Below are 18170 nucleotides of genomic sequence, written 5' to 3' on the forward strand. Positions count from 1 at the left end.
CTGACGTTTTATATTATCCCTCAAAACTTTCATTTCAGCTGGGACATATACGTCCCACTGCCACACATAGACTTAATAATGAAACCGACAAATTTAACTGTGGTAAAATGCTTTCCAAGCTCTTCCTCACTTGTACACGAAGCATCTTGATAGGTATATACGTTTGAAGACCCTTTATGCAAGTGCCGTCATATCTTGGAGATGGGTAGGGCTTCTTTCCCCCACTAAAAGAAACGCGAATCACACATGTGCGTTTTGTTTCCAGTCACCTTTATTGATCACTTTATTAACTAGCCTAGCTCACTGCTGCCCGGCTGTGGTTATGTACAAACATACAAAACAATGTACATGATATATACACAGAAATCTGAACTTTGTACACACAGGAAGCATTGCTCGCGAGAGAAAAAAAAATGCAAAATCCGTTCGTAGCTCCCACATAAATACGAAGCTCTCCCCTAGCACAGCAGCAAGGTGCGATGAAGCACTGAATGGTCACGACAAATGAACGACCGTGATGAAAGTCATAAAAGGTCATCACGGATGTCGGGAGAGTTATTCAAATTTGTATCGCAGATCATAGTAATTTGAGATCGCCTACCATGATAGTGTTCATTTAAGTGAATGCAGTGCAAAAACAGGTTTGCTCAAAAAGGAGGCTGTGCATGAATAGCTGTGTTGGCAATGTGTACCATATTGGGTGTATTTTGGTTTGCAAGGAGTTAAAATTGTGCGTCGTTCATTTAAAGCGACCACGAAGACATTAAAGTCTCAATTACAGCACTCAAATATTCCAATTTTGCAGCAATAGACCGGAAGTTTCTGTGGTGCTTTGCTCTCGCACAGGTTGGTATGGCATGCAGGTCCTCGAAGCCTTCCAACAGTATATAAGGTATTATTAATTTTTGTCTCCGTTAGGAGCGTGCATTGAGGGACTATCTTCTTCTGCCAGAATTGAACTATCAAATCTTAAATTTATGCTTGTGTCCGCGAAGCTTCCGCCCGCACTTCAAAATATTAAAAAAATTTTCCCGCAGCTGCTGCAACGGAAAAGCGTCATTCTGAGACATATTCATCTAATAACGGCTTCTGTTTAAAATTCTGCGGACATTAGCTCGGCTTTGTGGTCTCTTTAAATAAAACTCTCTTCAACATCAAAAGGACTCCGCGATGGTTCTCAGGGCTTCATAAATAACATTTTTCTAGTCCATCTAGCGTACCCCGAGGCAGAAACCTGTATTAAATGTAAAAACATGTATTAAATGTTATAAATGTAAAAATATTCAAAAGGGTTCTGAAATTTATGTAATTGTTTTTATATCACTTCCTTCCGCAGTGTACAGACAGTGGTTACTTAATAACAATTTTTGAAAAAAACTCACTTGTGTCGCTCAGACCGTAGTGACGCGCGCCGGAAAACTATGCCACAACCATTTGTGCGGGTAAACCAATAGTATTGCAAAATATTGATCATTTGGTAATACTTGTCAGAGGTGCTGTCTCCGCGGACGGCTCAAGTGACGCTCAAAAAACTCACTCAGTGCCTGCGCATGGTTTGTGTTGGTGCGGAACGCGGCGCTACTTTCAATCGTTGGTACGATATGAGCTTTTAAACTGGGGCGCTCAAGATATACGTGTCGCACTTGAAGGCTACACTAAGCTGAGTTGCTTTACTAGCACTCTACTTGCTACTCGAGATTCGGCCGCAATTACATCACCAACTGAACATGCCCAGCCTCTAAAATTTCGGAAGTACATTCTTACTGGAGAAAATAAAAAGACGATTGTTTTTTTTTTCTTTTGTTGAGCGACGGTGGCCTACAAAACGTACAGGCTAGTCTTACAGCAGTACACACACTACCACGAATGTGTTTCTCTGTATGTGTGCGTGGGAAGGGTCTCTTCAACCGCAACGTTAGCGTTCTTCCCTCTGAAATTTGAAGTTTTTTGGTACTATTTCTGTTAGCCAAACTTTATTTACACAGTTGAATCTTTTTGTGATATTGAAAGTCAGTGTACGTCACGACGAATGAATTTCCTGTTCTGTAGCACGACGGAACAGTTTGAGGCCTTGCTCCGTATCACGTTTGCTACGAATCAGTGTAAGCAATCAGCCTGGGTCTTGCAGACGCAGCGCTTCAGCGCCTGCATTAGTACGCACACTGAAAGGAAGAATGGGCTTGGCCAAGGTTTGTTACTGTTGAAGAGACCCCCCGTAGGAGGGACAGGCATTAGCAAACAGTTCCGCAAAGACCATGTGAACTGCTTGTCACGTCATAGCTGAGACGCGGGATCTGGTTTTTGCGCGATTTAAATGGAGACATAGCTCACTAAGGAGACGTAAAAAACGAGGGTAATTCCATTTTCGAAGGAATTTCTAGAAGCATTGATAATGAGGGTGTGAAGCGGTCCCATCTGTAAGCGCAGACACATGTGCCTCAAATTACTCTCTCTTTAATCACATGGGGATTAGGATAGCACGTTGGCGTCTCTGGTAATGAAAGAAATGATGATATCGCTACTGCATTTTTATTTTTGTTGTTTTAGTATTATACCCTCTATCGACACTGTTTTATATTTTGATTCATTGGTTTCCAAAATTGTTTTGCGGTACTTCTCTTGGCATTTTGTTTTTGTCATCTTTTTTTGCTTTCCATCTCATTGCACTGTCCCCACAATCTCCCACAATCATTCTATCTCATTATAGTCCCCCCATCTGTGTAGGCACTGTTCCGCCGCTTGCACGGCTATCCCGGAAGCTACAGACTAGGGGTTCCCTGTGGAAATAAAGTTACTTCTCCTTTAAAGTGGGCGATACTGTTCCAATCTTTTCGATTGCCCCTTCACCCTCTGCTGCCTTTTACGTGTAGAACCCCAGCATGATCGTACTCCTCACTGCATCGATGATGATTATGACTATCGAAATGTCTAGATGTACGTACGGACGGACGGAAAATTTTTTGCTTGGAGCAAGGATACATCTTATTCCATGAGGGAAAGCCAATATGGAATCAAATAACCATCATTTGAACCTTACGGCGTAGGCTGGGAAACTCGGAGCTGTATGGCTATGCTACGGGCCCGAGCTGTACGCGAATTTCAAAGAGCTTCTGTGTAATGCGGCGCTCACTCTGGACGTCGTCTTTCTGCTTGGCGCGTAAGATTTCCCGCGCTGTTGCGATTTCACCAACTGCGACGTCGGGATAACGTGACAAAGAGTTTACGTGATCTCCGCGGTCCAACGTTCGTTAGCACCATCCCTCATTAGGGTGCATCCAAACTTATGGTGGGGAGAGCGAAGATGGGAAGAGGTAACTTTAGGCCAAAATGGGGGGGGGGGGGGATTTGCATCAAATGAAGAAAAGAGGTCGGGAGAGGGGAGGATTCAGAACGCTTGGACACACCCTATAGAGTGTGGGACCATGTCTGTCCTTTGGCGTGAATTTTGCGACGACCTGCGCAGTTTCACAGTTCAAGCTGTGGCATTGTTGCGAAGCGTGGTGAAGCGTGGTAGGCAGTCGGGTGCGAAGCTGCACGACACTTAGCACATGGATGCGTCCACTGTAGCGGCTTCGGCGGAAGAGCGGGGCGGCTTGTCTAGACCGCAGGCTTCACTTCTAAGCTGACGGCTCCCGCCACGGCAACCTTGACCCTCTTTCTTCTTTCCGGTTCGTCTTGGGTCTCGTCTAAAGGAACAAGAAGGGTGACGGGTTGAGGAAACGTGAGCATTTATGCTTGCTACGAAGCTGCATCGCGTGCTACAGAACTGCTCTACTGCAGACGCCTTGTAAAGCATTGGACGGTCGCTTTTTACTCTCAATTTCCGCGCATTTTGACATGCTCTGTATTCAAAGTCGACTACTCATGCTGCTATTGTGATGGAAGTACTAACCCGCGTGAAGCTAGCTACGCCTGTAAAATGTTCGAGTCAGCCGATGATTATCCTGATTTGTTACTTTTTCTATAACCATGAAGTTCTTCTTGATTAGCGCTGTATTTAAGTCTAAGTACTCAACGTAAGCACAGCTTTAAACAATCAAGAAATCCTCCCGCAGGCTTAAAATGTAAGGAACATTGCGTTATGTGTGAGAATTTACTACGTGTAAAATACTTTTGAGTTTAAAGTTATTTCTCACCAAGGACTAACTCACGCCGTTCCCGCCTTTTGTGTGCAATGTTTCATTTGCCCCATGCACAGCACTCCACCTTGTGACATTTTCGGAGGTCTATAATGTAGGGCATCAGGCAATATTTTTTTAACGGACCAGAACTACATCTTTAACGTGCCAGAGCAGCAACGGATCGAAATTGGCAAGTTATCTGATACCATCGTTCGGCAGCAGAGCAAGCATGGTCGCTCTAAAGTGTTGGTTATCTACAAGGCAAGCACAGAGCGGGCAGTGAAAGGGACAACCTCACAAGCAGCCAGCCACAGCCAATTCTACACCGCGGTGCTTTTGTGCTCTTGAAAAAAAAAAAAAAAAAAGGCCTACAAAAGGTGTGTGCATGAGTGCGAAAACCATGCACATCTATCTTGCTAGTTCTATCCATTCGACTACATTTTGACTAGAGATATGACACCAAAATCAAGGTTCGTGTCTAGCCACATACAAGCATTAATCATTGAGGCAGGGAATAACTACGCGACTTAATGATAAACTTGAGCAGTTTTTTTTTCTCATCCTCTTGAAAGTTGTGGTTTAGAACGTAATTTAGAACAGCGCTAGCAAACGGTACAGGAAAAAACAATGCACAGCGCCGTGTGTTGCCTTTTATTGTCCCGTTCGTTAGCGCTGTTCTGAATCACGTTGAATAAGCCACAAGTAGCCCAAATCGCGTCTTAGCTCGGTCCGTGGTTTTTCGAAAATGCGTACTGCTCACGTACCATATCCATTTCGGCGACAGTGACACATGCTTCGTATTTACCATGCAGCTTAATTTTCCCATCTAACAATAAGAATTGCCCACAATCCTAAATCTCTTGTGCCAAAGAGTAGCGAAAGCAAAGCTGTAGAGGTAAAAGCAATGCATTGCCTTCCATGCTTCGCTTCACTAATTTCGTGCGTCAGTGGCAAGGCTACGGTTGGGAGCGTCATTCAGGTAAAAAAGTCCTCGAATCTTCTTACTGGTGAAGTTTTCGAAGCATAGTCTAGCAAACTACTCGAGTAATTCGTTTTCTTTTCGTTCCGTCTGCTCCCATACGCTGCTAGCGGACCAATGGCCACGGCCACCAAGGCCGTACTTCAGCGGCTCAAATAAACTATCCTCTCTCTCTCTCCCTCACTGAGAATAAAGGATTCGGACCCACATGGCTCCCTCACATGGCTCCCTCACATGTGGGCCCACATGGCTCCCTCAAACAATAGCAAACGAACTGAGGTGAGATTAGGACGGATTATTTTCAGAATCCGGTCCCTGTTCTCAGCCAATCAGAATTCCGATGCAGCTTGAGTGGGGATGTCAGTCACTCTGCTGCGCCTATATACATCTTCCCCATCCATGAGTGCAACACGCATGGTGAAATGCTTTTTCTTTTTCTACGTGGCGGGAAGAGGCGGTGCTTCTAGTGATCTTTTTCTCGTGCCCATTAAATGTCCGGTGTCTCTTTACACCTTTCAACGAAGTATGCGTGGGGACACTGTCGCGGAATACTGCGGGAAAGCTTGAACCAGTAGGGCACTATTCGAAATACGTTTGTGTTTCGCTATATGTAGACTTCTCAAACAGCATAAGTAACCATTTTACGGCTTCTTAAATTTTTTATTGTGGGGACTGCAAAGCTCTGTTGGGCGTGTGGTGCATTGCGTAAAAAGAAAGAAAATGTTGTGCTAACTGCATCAGCAGCGTGCATCACTCTCGAAGAATAATGTACTTGAGATGTCTTGTTCCCTCATACACGTTTCTAATGCTCAACAGCGCTGCATGGAATGGTTGTTGTGAGAAACGGTAATTGCAAGAACTTCAGTTTTCTTGACCAAAAAAAAAAAAAAAGAAAGAATGAAAATTTACGCTGTCGAGTAAGGGGCCTCTCACAGGATGACGTAGGCCGCGTAATGGTGCTCCATTAGGGACACCACAGCCGGGGATTTCAATAGTCTTCACTCACTCACTCACTCACTCACTCACTCACTCACTCACTCACTCACTCGCTCACTCACCTCACCTCACTCACTCACTCACTCACTCACTCACTCACTCACTCACTCACTCACTCACTCACTCACTCACCTCACCTCACCTCACCTCACCTCACTCACTCACTCACTCACTCACTCGCTCACCTCACTCACTCACTCACTCACTCACTCACTCACTCACTCACTCACTCACTCACTCACTCACTCACTCACTCTCACTCACTCACTCACTCACTCACTCACTCACTCACTCACTCACTCACTCACTCACTCACTCACTAGATGTATCGGTCTATCACATTCAAAACTCGGTGTAAAAGAAATAAGAAAAGCCTTTCGTTTTGTTTTTTACTACGCATATGTGAATAACTCGGAAATGTGTACCGATAACCCAGTTATTTTCCTAACTAAATAAAAAGCGAGGGGCCTGAGAAAGATTGGTTATTAAGCAATATGCATGTTACTGAAAATTACATTACTAATTCAAGCAGGAGACATTAGTACCCACAATGTGTTTAGTATTAGGTATGCTAGATCAATATTATTACACCCGACAAGACTGAAGGACTGCTTCGTACTATTAACCTTGACCGTGGAGACCAGCACCTAACTAGAAATACAAGTGCGAGTAAAATAAAAGCCCCTGAGATGTTTTTTAACAGTTGTTCTCACTGGCTTAGCCAAATTGAAAGTTGGAAGCATGCTGTCTGACGACAAGCTGTCTTATAGCGATATAGACGAACACCCTATAGCCTGTTATTTGTCATTTTGGACTACTGAAAGCTACTCCAAAGCAGCTCCGTATTTTATTTGCCCATAAAATTTCTGTCGCGACAGCAGTTTTGGACTGCCAGAAAACTGCTCAAGACTGCTCTGGACAGGCAGATAAAAGATACCACGTTTTAGCCCGCTCAGATGCCTTAATAACTCCCCAAAACACTTACAGCCCTCGACTACCTATGTCATCCTTGTACCTGCCAAAAGCGGTCACTTGCGTTATATGCTAACCACAGGCTTTCTACACCACACAAGCATTGCTTCACGCCATTTTCTCTTCTACGCCATAAACTGTCTACCAAAGCGTCTACCACTTTCACAACCTGGACAGTACATAAATGCTTGCCCTCCATCTTTCTATTGCTGGACAGAGCTACTACAACGCTTAGAGGTGCGAATCGCGGCTACCGTACTCAGTCACGCAGAGCTACTGTGATTGTCGCAAAACGACTGTTTTGGCACAACACATCGCGCAATTCGTAACGGTCGCTTAGCTTGAAGCCTAGCAGAGCTAAGAATGGAACGATATCATACCGTAGCAATCTGCTATCGTGTCTAGTGTGTGTGCGATGGCTTAAGAACAGACTGTTGATCTCTCTCCTTAATTTGTCCAGTATTGAACTGATGTATATTTGTGGCCGTGCGAAAACTTGGTTATTAAGTTTTCTTGCACAAGTGTGAGCCATATTGTACGGTCCGCATGTCGACGTTCAATTTTTAACGCTGCTTTCACCTCACTGTTGACCACGCGTTGAAGGGCTCGCTATGGTAGACGTAAAATAGTACTGCTTCCAAATTTTTTGGCAGCTTTGCTAAACATCTCTTTTCTGCATGCAACACTTTTTTTTATTCAGAGAAAACATTGTAACGGCGTCTCCATGAGATGTGGAATTAGTCGGTACTAAAGAGTATAAAAAATTGCCACGTCTTGCGTTTTTTCCCCCTGTTCAGCGAGTATTACAACGTCTCGAGTGCGGTATTCCCCTAATTTGAGGAAAATCAACTCATCCATAGTCAATATTAATTAGACGCTGCATAACCTTTGAGCCAGTCGGTTACAATAAAATATTTGGGCAGTTTAGCAGAATTCCCGCAGTGTACGTGTGCAAAGATTGAGACACGTATCCGACATTGTGTGTTAAAAATTACCGGGAACGTACCTAAAAAAGCTTGTGTGGGGATTTCCCAGGGGATGGCAAATAAAAGGTAATACAACTCCCTGTAATATTACATGTGCGCTCTGTGCTAGCTGCGCTCTGTTAGCCACTAAAGAAAATCCTGTTAGGAATTTTCTGGCATGCTCACAGTTGTGGAAGATCTCTATTCCGAAGACATATATAATTTGTGTTGCTTTGAACTTGTCGTTAAAACTCCTTTTCTTTTTCTTGTAATCCGTTAAAGTGGGCAGATACGGATGTTGTCAAGTGACCATGCATGTTTTGTGCATCACGATCCTCTAGCTCAATACATTAAGGGATCGCGAAAAACAAATGAACTATATGGCTTTCAACGCTTGTTTCTGGTCAGATTTAGAATGTGATGATAGATATCGCATATTGTAATGAATAGCTGTGATACATCCTTCAGTCTGAATTAAAAATCAGCCGTTACATTTTCCCAGCTACTTGTTTTTTATGGCGTTGCACTAGCTGTTGTTACTGACGAACCGTCTGCGGAAGTCTTCAATGACTTAACTAGATATAATCATCAGTATGACTTCACTAGGTAATCGCTGATGCCCCACACGACTTCGAAATCTGCCGCCTACAGTCTATCTAGTATGTGGCTGAAAACAACTCCTGTCTTCGAAAAGGAATGCTCTACTCAGCTGCGAACCACTATGTCCATGGTAATTAAGTAGGTGCTCATTTTCAACATTTTTAATCTTTTTGGCTGTTTTCTTCAGAAAAAAATCACATACTGGTGAGTGGGTATTAATTGTGGCGTACTGGCTTCTCCTCAACATCCCTTCGTACTTCTCAAAGTCCTCAATCATGAGCAATACTTAAAGAGGCGCTAGAGTAGCTTCTAACAGCGAGGGTTAAGCATTTCAGACTCAGCCTCGACCGTTGCCCCGGTCAAAAGTGCAAAAAATTACCCTCGGCATTATCCGCGATGACGTAGTAGCAACAAAAGCCGATGGCGTCATGAAGTCCGTCATTAAAAAATTCACCGACGATTCACCCCTGCACCCCCGCACAGACAGAAAACAAACAAAAAACGCGCGCACCGTCAAATTGTGCGTGAGCAAATTTCACGTTGAGCCGCGCTGACGTCAGCAGTTCCGGGCACAACCAGACAGCCACTAAGCGTCGGGCAACAAGGGGCACAGTTGCGCAAGCAGGGCCAGCGAGCGTCAGCAACACAAACGCACGCACAGAAGCACAGACAGAAGCGGCGACTGCGGCATGGCCCAAGCAGCAGCGTTCCCCTAGAGGGCCGTTTCCGACTCGGGGGGCCCGCCGGCGGATGGAAGCACGGTGGCGGTCACTTTACCGCGTCCGCTGCACCGCATCACCACCGAGCGGCGCGGCGAGGCGCGGGGGCTGGCGCGGAGCTTCCTTGCAGGCTGCGGCAGCATGGGCTCGGCGCCGCGACCTGTAGTCGGCAGCGGGGCATGCAAGGCGCAGGACGGGGGTCGGGGCGAGAGAAAAAAACACGGTAGTTTTTAGGCCTTTCCAACGAAACGAGTGCAGTGTTAATCCAGGTAAAAACATGGCAGCGAGCTAGGTGTAGCCCACAACTCAAAAATTTCTCCCGACTCTTAAGTCTTCTTACGTGCTTTGAAGGCGCCTGGCATTCTATCGTGACGGCTACCTTACATATACACGTTAACACGTCGGTACAGCAGCCACGCTATTTTACCGTCCTTAATCCATCTTAGTCCACCTTAGTTAAGCGTCAGTCTACTTTAACCCATCTTGATTTGCCACAATACATATCTTATTCCACCTGAAGTCCCACTGTAATACATCTTAATGAATCTTACTCCGCCTTAATCTCTCATTGGATCATTAATCTACATTAATTCATCTCAGTTCACTTCGATTCATTTTATTCATCCAAATCCAGTAGGTAAACCTTGATCTCTACCTTAATAACCTTAGTCCGTCCTAAGTATTCCTAATCCAGATTAGAATTATTATGATTATTCCGCTTGATCCACATTTTCCCACCTTGCTAATCACTGGAATTGGCGTCTAATCAAACCTAATTACGTCCCAATTTTTTAGTCCACCTTAATTTGTTTTAATTATCCATAATCCAACCTTATTCACTTTGATATATTTTTATACATTTTAATATATCTTACTAATTATTACTACAAATTCCTAATCAATCATTATTCCATTATAATTCATTTTATTAGACCTTGAACCACCAGGATTTATCTTAATCCTCCTTATCTCTGCCACAATCCACCTTAATCAATCTTAACACAGCTGAACTTGCCTTAATTTATCTTAATTCACCTTAAGCCACTTTGATTTTTATCTATCTTGATCCACCTTACTAATCATTACTAGAAATCACTAATCAATCAATCAATCAATCAATCAATCAATATTTCGTTCGAAGTCATGTTAACAGACCTTGAACCACCCAAATTTATCTTAATCGTCCTTAATCTTTACCTTAACCTACATTGATCCAGCGCAACCTACCACCCAAATTCATTTTAATCGTCCAGAATCTTTACCTTAATCCACATTGATCCAGCTCAACCTGCCCTGACTCGTTTTAATTATTCTTACTCCGCCATAATCCAGCTTATTTCCTACCTTAATCTACCCTAATCTCACCTTACTAATCATTGATACCAATCGCTAATCAATCATTCATTAACTTTGGTGCTCATTGATTATCTGTGCACGGCTGGAATGTTTTGGTTCGCTTCTGGTTTTTCTTTATTCACTTCGGTTTTTGAATCATTCGTGTGGACGCAAGGTCATGGGCACTGACACAAAAATTTAGCATCTTGTTTTTTTCGTTGCGATAAGTAGCTAGTGACCTACTTATAACCTGTAGAAACCTCATTTGCTTCAGCGTGCGACGGTTGTTTAATTAGAGGGATTTTAAATGCGGCCAGTCGCAGTTTCGGTTTCAGCGAGTGCCGCGAAACGATGGATTTTGTGGATTTTGTGTGAACAAAGCTGACCACGTGACCGTCGGAGGGATATCACAGAGCAGAGCCGCCGAGCACTGTCGAATCCGCATCGACGGCAGTTTCTGCGAATGCTCCCACGTACTGATCTCGTTAGGCGCTTAATTAAAAAGCGACCGTGGATGTGACGCAGGCGCTGCGAGTGCAAATGCTACCGCGGCTAAAGAACGACGCTCGACGCTCGAGACGGTGGGTGGCAAGACGCGCGCTGGGAGCAGCCGGCCGGTCTGCCTACAGGTCCGCCTACAGATGTGTTCGGCTCAGCACTGCGGCGGATATTCGAGTGCCGCTCTCGTAAGCGGCGCAGATGACAATTTTTAATGCAACCCGCCATCGCATCATTAACTCCTTTCTGATGTAAGCCACTATGGTCGGGACTTGGGGACAATTTCGTGCAGCGGTAACAAGCTATCACTCGAGCTACCTGCGCCGGCCTGGGCCACTTCGCGGCCGTGGCCGCCGCCTGCAGAGCGACCGTGCGGCTAGCTCAGTGAGCTTTTCGTGCCTCCGGCGCGTTTTCGCATCCAATGGTAATAAACAGTAATAGAAACAGAGTGCCTGGAATCGCTGTAGAACTTTGGTCGCGGCCAGCTGCCCGATTAGCTGACGAAATCACGGCGCCTCCGCCGCCAACGATCGGGTCGTTCGTGCTCGAGAGCAGAAGCTCCGCCCTCCGGCCCTCCGATTGGAGCGGCGATCCGGGCGAGCCCGCGTAAAACGCCGGTAGTGCGGAAGCGGCAAACACAAACTCGTGACGTGTTTGGATGTTGTTTATTTACAATTGCGCGTGGTCCTCTGCTGGCTGCTCGGTTGCGTTTCGCACACTTCAAAATTGATTTTAAATATGTTCTAGGCTGTATTCGCCGCTGATATTTTGCAGATGATGTATATGTGTTCCCACCAATCTATCTCCGACGTTATCTCGCCTTCAAAATTTTGTGTCAGTGCCCCTTTAATCAATTTATAAAGCACTTATGAATACAGATATTATGCGTGGTCTATATAGCTGGTAAGGCAAAGAGCTGTAGTTCCCGCTAAGAGCATCCTCCGCGTCTGTCTGCCTCATCAAACGCTGGACCACAGGAGACACTTTCATTGTGCTTTGGTTCGGGCAGTAATTAGAACTTCAGTTTCGTTTTGTCTCAAACGTGATGCGTAGTTTTGATGCTTGTTCTTCAAAAATACACTCTCTGGACTCCTCTGTGGGTGACGGCATCCCTCTTTCACGCTACCAAGGTTGTGCACTTCGAGACGAACTTGCACGGAATACGCGGAGCTGTTGAAACAACCAATGCAGATTCCACGACAGAGTCAGTAAACATGCGTCCTGCAACCTGATACGGAAGAGTAGGACATGCGTAAGTTTGCAGGCGAACTTTCTGCAGGTCAAAATAGCGCAATGGCGATCGGTGATGCGCAATCACGCTCTCTCACGTGCAAACTAAAAAGGCAACTTTAGAGGGGAATGTTTCAGTAGTTGACTCACCAGGCAAGCTCAAAAGCATATTTATTGAGTGCGTGCGACGTTCCGTTCAATCGAAATTATTCGTTAAACTCAGGGAGAGGGGGCAGATGGGGAAAGGGGCGTTTCCTGAACGACCAGTTACGCGAGCGGGCGAATCGCCTCAGATATGGCCCAGGAAAAAAATTCGCCGAGCTACTGTTGCAAATTACGAATCCATTCTGGGTGGCGCAGGTATTTGCAGAAGCTATGAAGATTTGGGTGGGCCCCGGAAAGTTCGGGGCCCTTCACCACCTTTATACTCTGCAGTTGAAGTCGCCCTACCGTTTGCATGTCTTGGGGTTAAATGGTTGGTTCTTTTGTTTGCTGTGGTGGCCCTTTTTGTAATGCAGGTAAAAACAGGGCGGTTGGTTTGCAGCGCACGTTAAATATCACTGTAGGATCTAAATCGATTCACTGACGTGTATCCTATAGGGCGTAGCTTCCGCGCACAAAACCGAAGTTTGATTCTCCTATTAGCTGATTACAAATAACTGAAACGCTGACTGAATAATATATGTATTAGCCTGCCACACAGATTGCGGGCTGCCTCTAATCATCTTTTGCGACAATAGATGTGACTCAGGCAGAACCTTGAACATTTGGTACACAGGCACAAAAATATGAACACAAAAACACTATCTTCTAAGGATGAGTGATGGCGGCGTCTTCGGGCCTGATAAGGTGTCGGCACCCTTCGCCAGACAGTTTCGGGCCCTTTTCCTCCTACCCCCCCCCCCCCCCTTCAAAGCCTCATCGCATCGCATCGCATCGCGGCGTCTTACCGGTATACAATGAGGCCTCAAAACTAAATTTTCGCATTCGGGCTCTTATATCATGTTCACGTTTTACTTCAAGGGGACCGCGGAAAGAAGAGCAAGGTATAAAAAAGAACGGGACTCAGAAGTTAAAAACATCCTAAACGAACAAAACGCGTATATCCCAGTGTGTTCGTTTCGCTTTCTTCGGTGTGAGCGGACGTCAAAAAAAAAAAAATTGAGCAAAAAAGTTTAATTTATAAGGTAGGGTGGCAAAAAAAACAAAAAAATACTTTATTTTGAGAAAGGTTGTAAACATGCGTACGCCAGGGAAACCTAAAACCTTTCAAGCGTCCCTTACCGTCCTTTTATACGTTCAGTCGATGGAGCTTCAGCATAAAAACTCGCCATTTTTTTGTTCGAACCTTGAAGGCCGCTCTAAATGTTGCTTGACATTTCAGTTTCATAATACCAGTCCCGCTATTTTTTTACGCGCAGTCATATTTTTATTAGGGTTCTGTATCGACATGCGCTGAAAATGCACATTTATTGAAGCGACGAGTCAGTCAAACAAGTGCAAACGCGAATTCAATTGTTGAAAACATCGTGCATTTCGAAAAGCATTTGTGAAAAGGTTCAAACGCGCCCGCTCAAGCTACTCGCGCCGAATAGGGATTTGCTGATAGTGAGCGTTTTGTTCTATGCCTTTCTGTTTAGGCAAGAGGTTCAGTAGCGAGTGTTGCGGGTGTATCCTGCCTTGTTTCCATACAACCACACAACGAAAAAATGCGTTGCTTTTACGAAAACACTTTCACCTGGCACGGCTGCGCCCTGGCATTGAAAGGCAGTTTGAAAAGCTTTATGGCGTGCCAAATGCTAGCGAACATGAAGCCCCGCATAGCCGAGCAAACCCGATAGCGGCTTTAGCAGCTTTTGAAATTCACACGCCTGGATTTGCGATGCTAGCTTTAAGGGTACGGAAAAAAAATGCGAGCCAAAAGGTTTTTGTAATCCAAAGCTGCGACATTTCGCGTATTTGGGGTATTTGTGCTTCGGCGTTGCATGGCCTTTTTTTGCTCGTTTCGGCTGCTTCAAAGGAGTGTAAGAAAAGTGCAGCAACCTCGCATTGTGCGTAGAATCGCACACCTCTAATATGAAAGAACTCCCATCGACATTTACCAGTCATTCTTAAAGTTGTTGTCTATCTGGGCTATCATATTGGCTACAGATGATAACTTCGTGTCATTCAAGGCTTAAACTCCACCGCCCCTTGGTAAGGGGTCGTTTTCGTTGTTTTTGATGTTGGTCGACCGTTCTCGCAAAAAGAAACGATGTGTAGGTTACCAAAGGCCTCGACAAAGTTTAACCGGCTCACTCAAACTCGCTCACAATTTTTATTGGAATCACCGCTCAAGACTCATTTCTGAGCAATTCATCTGCTCTCACTCAAACTCACAGCGAGCGCAAGAATCAGAACTCACTCGGATTCAGAACTCATTCGGTCTCAGATCTCACTCGGGCTCAGAACTCACTCGGGCTCAAACTCTGCCTGGCTCCAACCCACTAGGCTCAGGCTCACTCAAACTCACACAGGCTTAAGCTCATTCGGGATCACTGGGGCTCAAACTCACTCGGGCCCACAAGTACTCAAACTCATGCTGCCACACTACTCTCACGCTCACTCAAATTCAGACTCAATCGTGAGTTTGACCTCATATGTGGCTGAATGGGTGGACTCACGAGTGAGTCCGCCGACCTCTCCCAAAGGATAGTTGTTTCAAATAAAACAGGGTTGTATCTTGTCTTCGGGGTCCGATTGCCAAGACAGCAAGGGCGTTAAATCAATGGTACGCGTAATACAGTAGTCTATTCTCGAGGCCTGCTAGACGGCAGTGACCATCACAAAATGTCAGAGCGAATAGGAACGTAACAGACACAGCCACACACTATGGGCACCGCTACTAATAACGCCCATTACCTGAATCTTTTTGCGAGGTACCTTATTGCAAAAAGAATCCCATCAGTATTGAAGCGTTCACAAAGACGTCTCCCGCTGTCTTCTCTCTAACGGAAAGCTTTTTATTTGATTTAGTTTCCCATTCGGAATTTAGCAAATGCGTATTTAATATACTGCACTATTCCCCTGAGATCACAAAGCGCTCTGATGAAACGGTGCAGGAGTGTGTGAGTGAGTGAGTGAGTGAGTGAGTGAGTGAGTGAGTGAGTGAGTGAGTGAGTGAGTGAGTGATTCATTGAAATGGAAAGTAGAATAGAATAGTACACTGGGGATATCTCCAACTCATTTGGGCGTTCACCCGCATACAACCCAGTCCGTGGGAAGGGGAGAGGGGGAATGAAACGAGATGGGTGAGAAAAAATGGGGACAGAGAAAGAGGAAGAGAAAGAAAGAGATAAGAATAACACTAGCGGCGCATATAGTGCACTCGCCGATGGGAACACTATAGTGAGATGTAACAGAGCGGAGATCGGTCCCGGTACAGCACTCGGCAGGCGACCGGTGCCACTGCGCGTGCGCGGAGGGAGCGATACCTATTGTGCGCATGTGCAGTTTCTCCGACCACGTGCCGCGCGTCGTTCCGGAACCGGTTTCTGCTCTAGCTAAGAAAAGATTACGCAAAGGGAAATTCACGATGTAGAAGTTCGCCATTGTGGCGTTGTGGCGGGAATCCGACACGGGAAGGCGCCGGCCAAAATGCATTAGGGACGCGGGAAGCCGCCAGCGTACCCTGTCCGTAGGAGAGTAGTGACGAAGAGGCTAGCGAGGCGTCGGTTGCGCGCTTGGCGGCCGCCCTGGCGGCGTGCCAGGCGGCCGAGCGGAGCCTCCCTTCGGGCCCCGTGTACACGGCGTCCAGGCTAAGGCTCCGCGGCACCTGCTTGTCCCAGTCGGGGCTGGCGTCGCGCACGGGCAGCGGCACGCCGTCGGTGCCCAGCCGGTGGAACTCGGCCAGCGAGTACAGCTTGATGGCGATGTCGCGGCCCACCAGGTTGTGCACCACGGCCCACAGCACCGGGTTGGCGCGCAGCAACTGATGCAGCCGCCGACGCTGCCAGCACAGGTAGGTGCACGGCTCCAGCGCCGTGATGGTCACCTGGCCCCATGAAGCACAGCCCCACCGCGACACAGGAAGAAGCCGGGTGAGAGAGACAGAGAGAGGGGAAACGGGAGAGGGGACAGAGGAGCTAGAGCTGTGCACGACGGGACCCGAGCTTAACGTTGTGTGTGGGCTCAGCCCGACCCGGGCTGTCCTGCTTTTACAAACGCAGCCCGTAAGGCATTTGCGCAACCAAAAACGGTAGTTTTCTATACAATACCTCCTGGCGTAATTCAAGAACGCTGGCAAGTCAGCAGAAATGAGGCAATCAAGTACTACATGGTCCTTCCGCAAACATATTATTCACGTACTGACGCAAGTTCTCCAGATTCCCGCGGAGGAGCCGAAATGGAAAGGAAAACTGCTTCTTCCGACGGACTCTTGGAGTAGCTCTAATCGGACGAAAAGGCAACCGTGTTCCGTAGCAGTATACCTTACTGTGCCCTTTTGTCTGCAAGACCATAAAAACAGGGTCGAACACAACGGATACACATCGGGCGGGTGGCCGGGTTCCCCAAGGACTGTTCTGCTGCGCCCAGAGGTATTTCCTGGCCCAAGACACGCTATTTGTGGTCCAAGGAGAGCACTCTAACGACGCCCTCCGTTCTGGGATCTTTTAGATTGGGGTACGGTTCATGGGTTGCAATTGCAATTCGTTTGCTTTGCCAATATTCCGGGTCAATCGCAGCTCGCGGATACCCTGTCCTACTCTCCAGACTATCTGGTCGTACAGTCCTCTCAATGTCTATGTCCCACTCCAATGAACTGGAAAGCGACCACAAAGATAGAATTAAACATTTAATAAAATATAAAGCTATAAAGTAAGGGTTAACACAGTACTCATCATCATCATCATCAACAACAACAACAAGAGCTTTTCTAGGTCCACTACAGGACGAAGGCCTCTCCCATCGTACACCGACCGCCACTGTCCAGCTGCGCCGCCCGAGTCCATTTTCTGCCTCCGAATTTCCTTATTTTTTCCCTTCATCGAGTTATTGGCCTTCCCATTCTTCTATCTAGACCCGTCCCTCGGTATCGACTCTCACCGGTTGTCATTTCGTCGAACTACGTGGCCAACCTAAGCTCATTTCTTTCCCCTTTTTACAGCGTATATACTCTGAGCGTGCATGATGGATGTCTTTTACGTGTGTCTATTAAATAATACCTGGGTTGCGTCAGTGACGAAGCACGTGATGAAGCAGAAAGAATAACAGCGGTGTGGGTGAGAGTGTCGGTGTGTTGCGCGGGGATTTTTTTTTTTGCCCCAAACGCGAGACAAATTGGAATGCCACGGGGTGGTATACGCCTCGAGCTTCGCGATCGCTGTGCCGCCTGACGCCGCTTCTCCGCGGCGTTGACGGGATTTGCGCTGCGTGACTGATAGGGGTTCGTGCAGTGTTTTGGTTCTATTTCGCTTCGTTTCGCCTTTCCGCGCCCTAAAAAAAAACTTGTTATGGTGACGACTATAGGCAAAGAGTACGTTTAGGTAACTTAAAAAGCAGCTGCGTCTTCGTAGAGTACGCGATCACCTGCAAGAGCTACCCGGGGACGGGGTTCTGCGCGCTTCGTCGCCGCTCTTCCGGGCGTCGGCGACGGCAGCAACATATCACCCATGTCACCTCCAAAACATCAGGCACAAATGAATTCTACTGACGCCTCATTTAGACCTGATACTGGCACAATGACAGTTGGCTTCATTTTGCAGCGTGGACAACG

General features: G+C 46.4%; 1 protein-coding gene across 2 annotated transcripts in view; it reads right to left on the minus strand.

Moving 5' to 3' along the window:
• Positions 1–264: 264 nt before the first annotated feature.
• LOC144153917 (popeye domain-containing protein 1-B-like) overlaps positions 265–18170 on the minus strand; it is a 91716-nt gene continuing 73810 nt past the window's right edge. Inside the window, exons 6-8 of one of the 2 annotated variants that reach the window (XM_077685682.1) lie at positions 16085–16448; positions 9411–9512; positions 265–3686 (exon numbers count right to left, since the gene is read on the minus strand). In XM_077685682.1, coding sequence (XP_077541808.1) covers positions 3598–3686; positions 9411–9512; positions 16085–16448 — 555 coding nt within the window. In that variant the 3' untranslated portion in view covers positions 265–3597. The remainder of the gene's footprint in view (positions 3687–9410; positions 9513–16084; positions 16449–18170) is intronic. The other variant, XM_077685683.1, reaches the window with a different exon arrangement.

Source organism: Haemaphysalis longicornis, unplaced genomic scaffold, assembly GCF_048455015.1.
Source record: "Haemaphysalis longicornis isolate Haplotype H1 unplaced genomic scaffold, Haemaphysalis longicornis Haplotype H1 scaffold_9, whole genome shotgun sequence".
In the NCBI taxonomy this organism is placed as follows: domain Eukaryota; kingdom Metazoa; phylum Arthropoda; class Arachnida; order Ixodida; family Ixodidae; genus Haemaphysalis; species Haemaphysalis longicornis.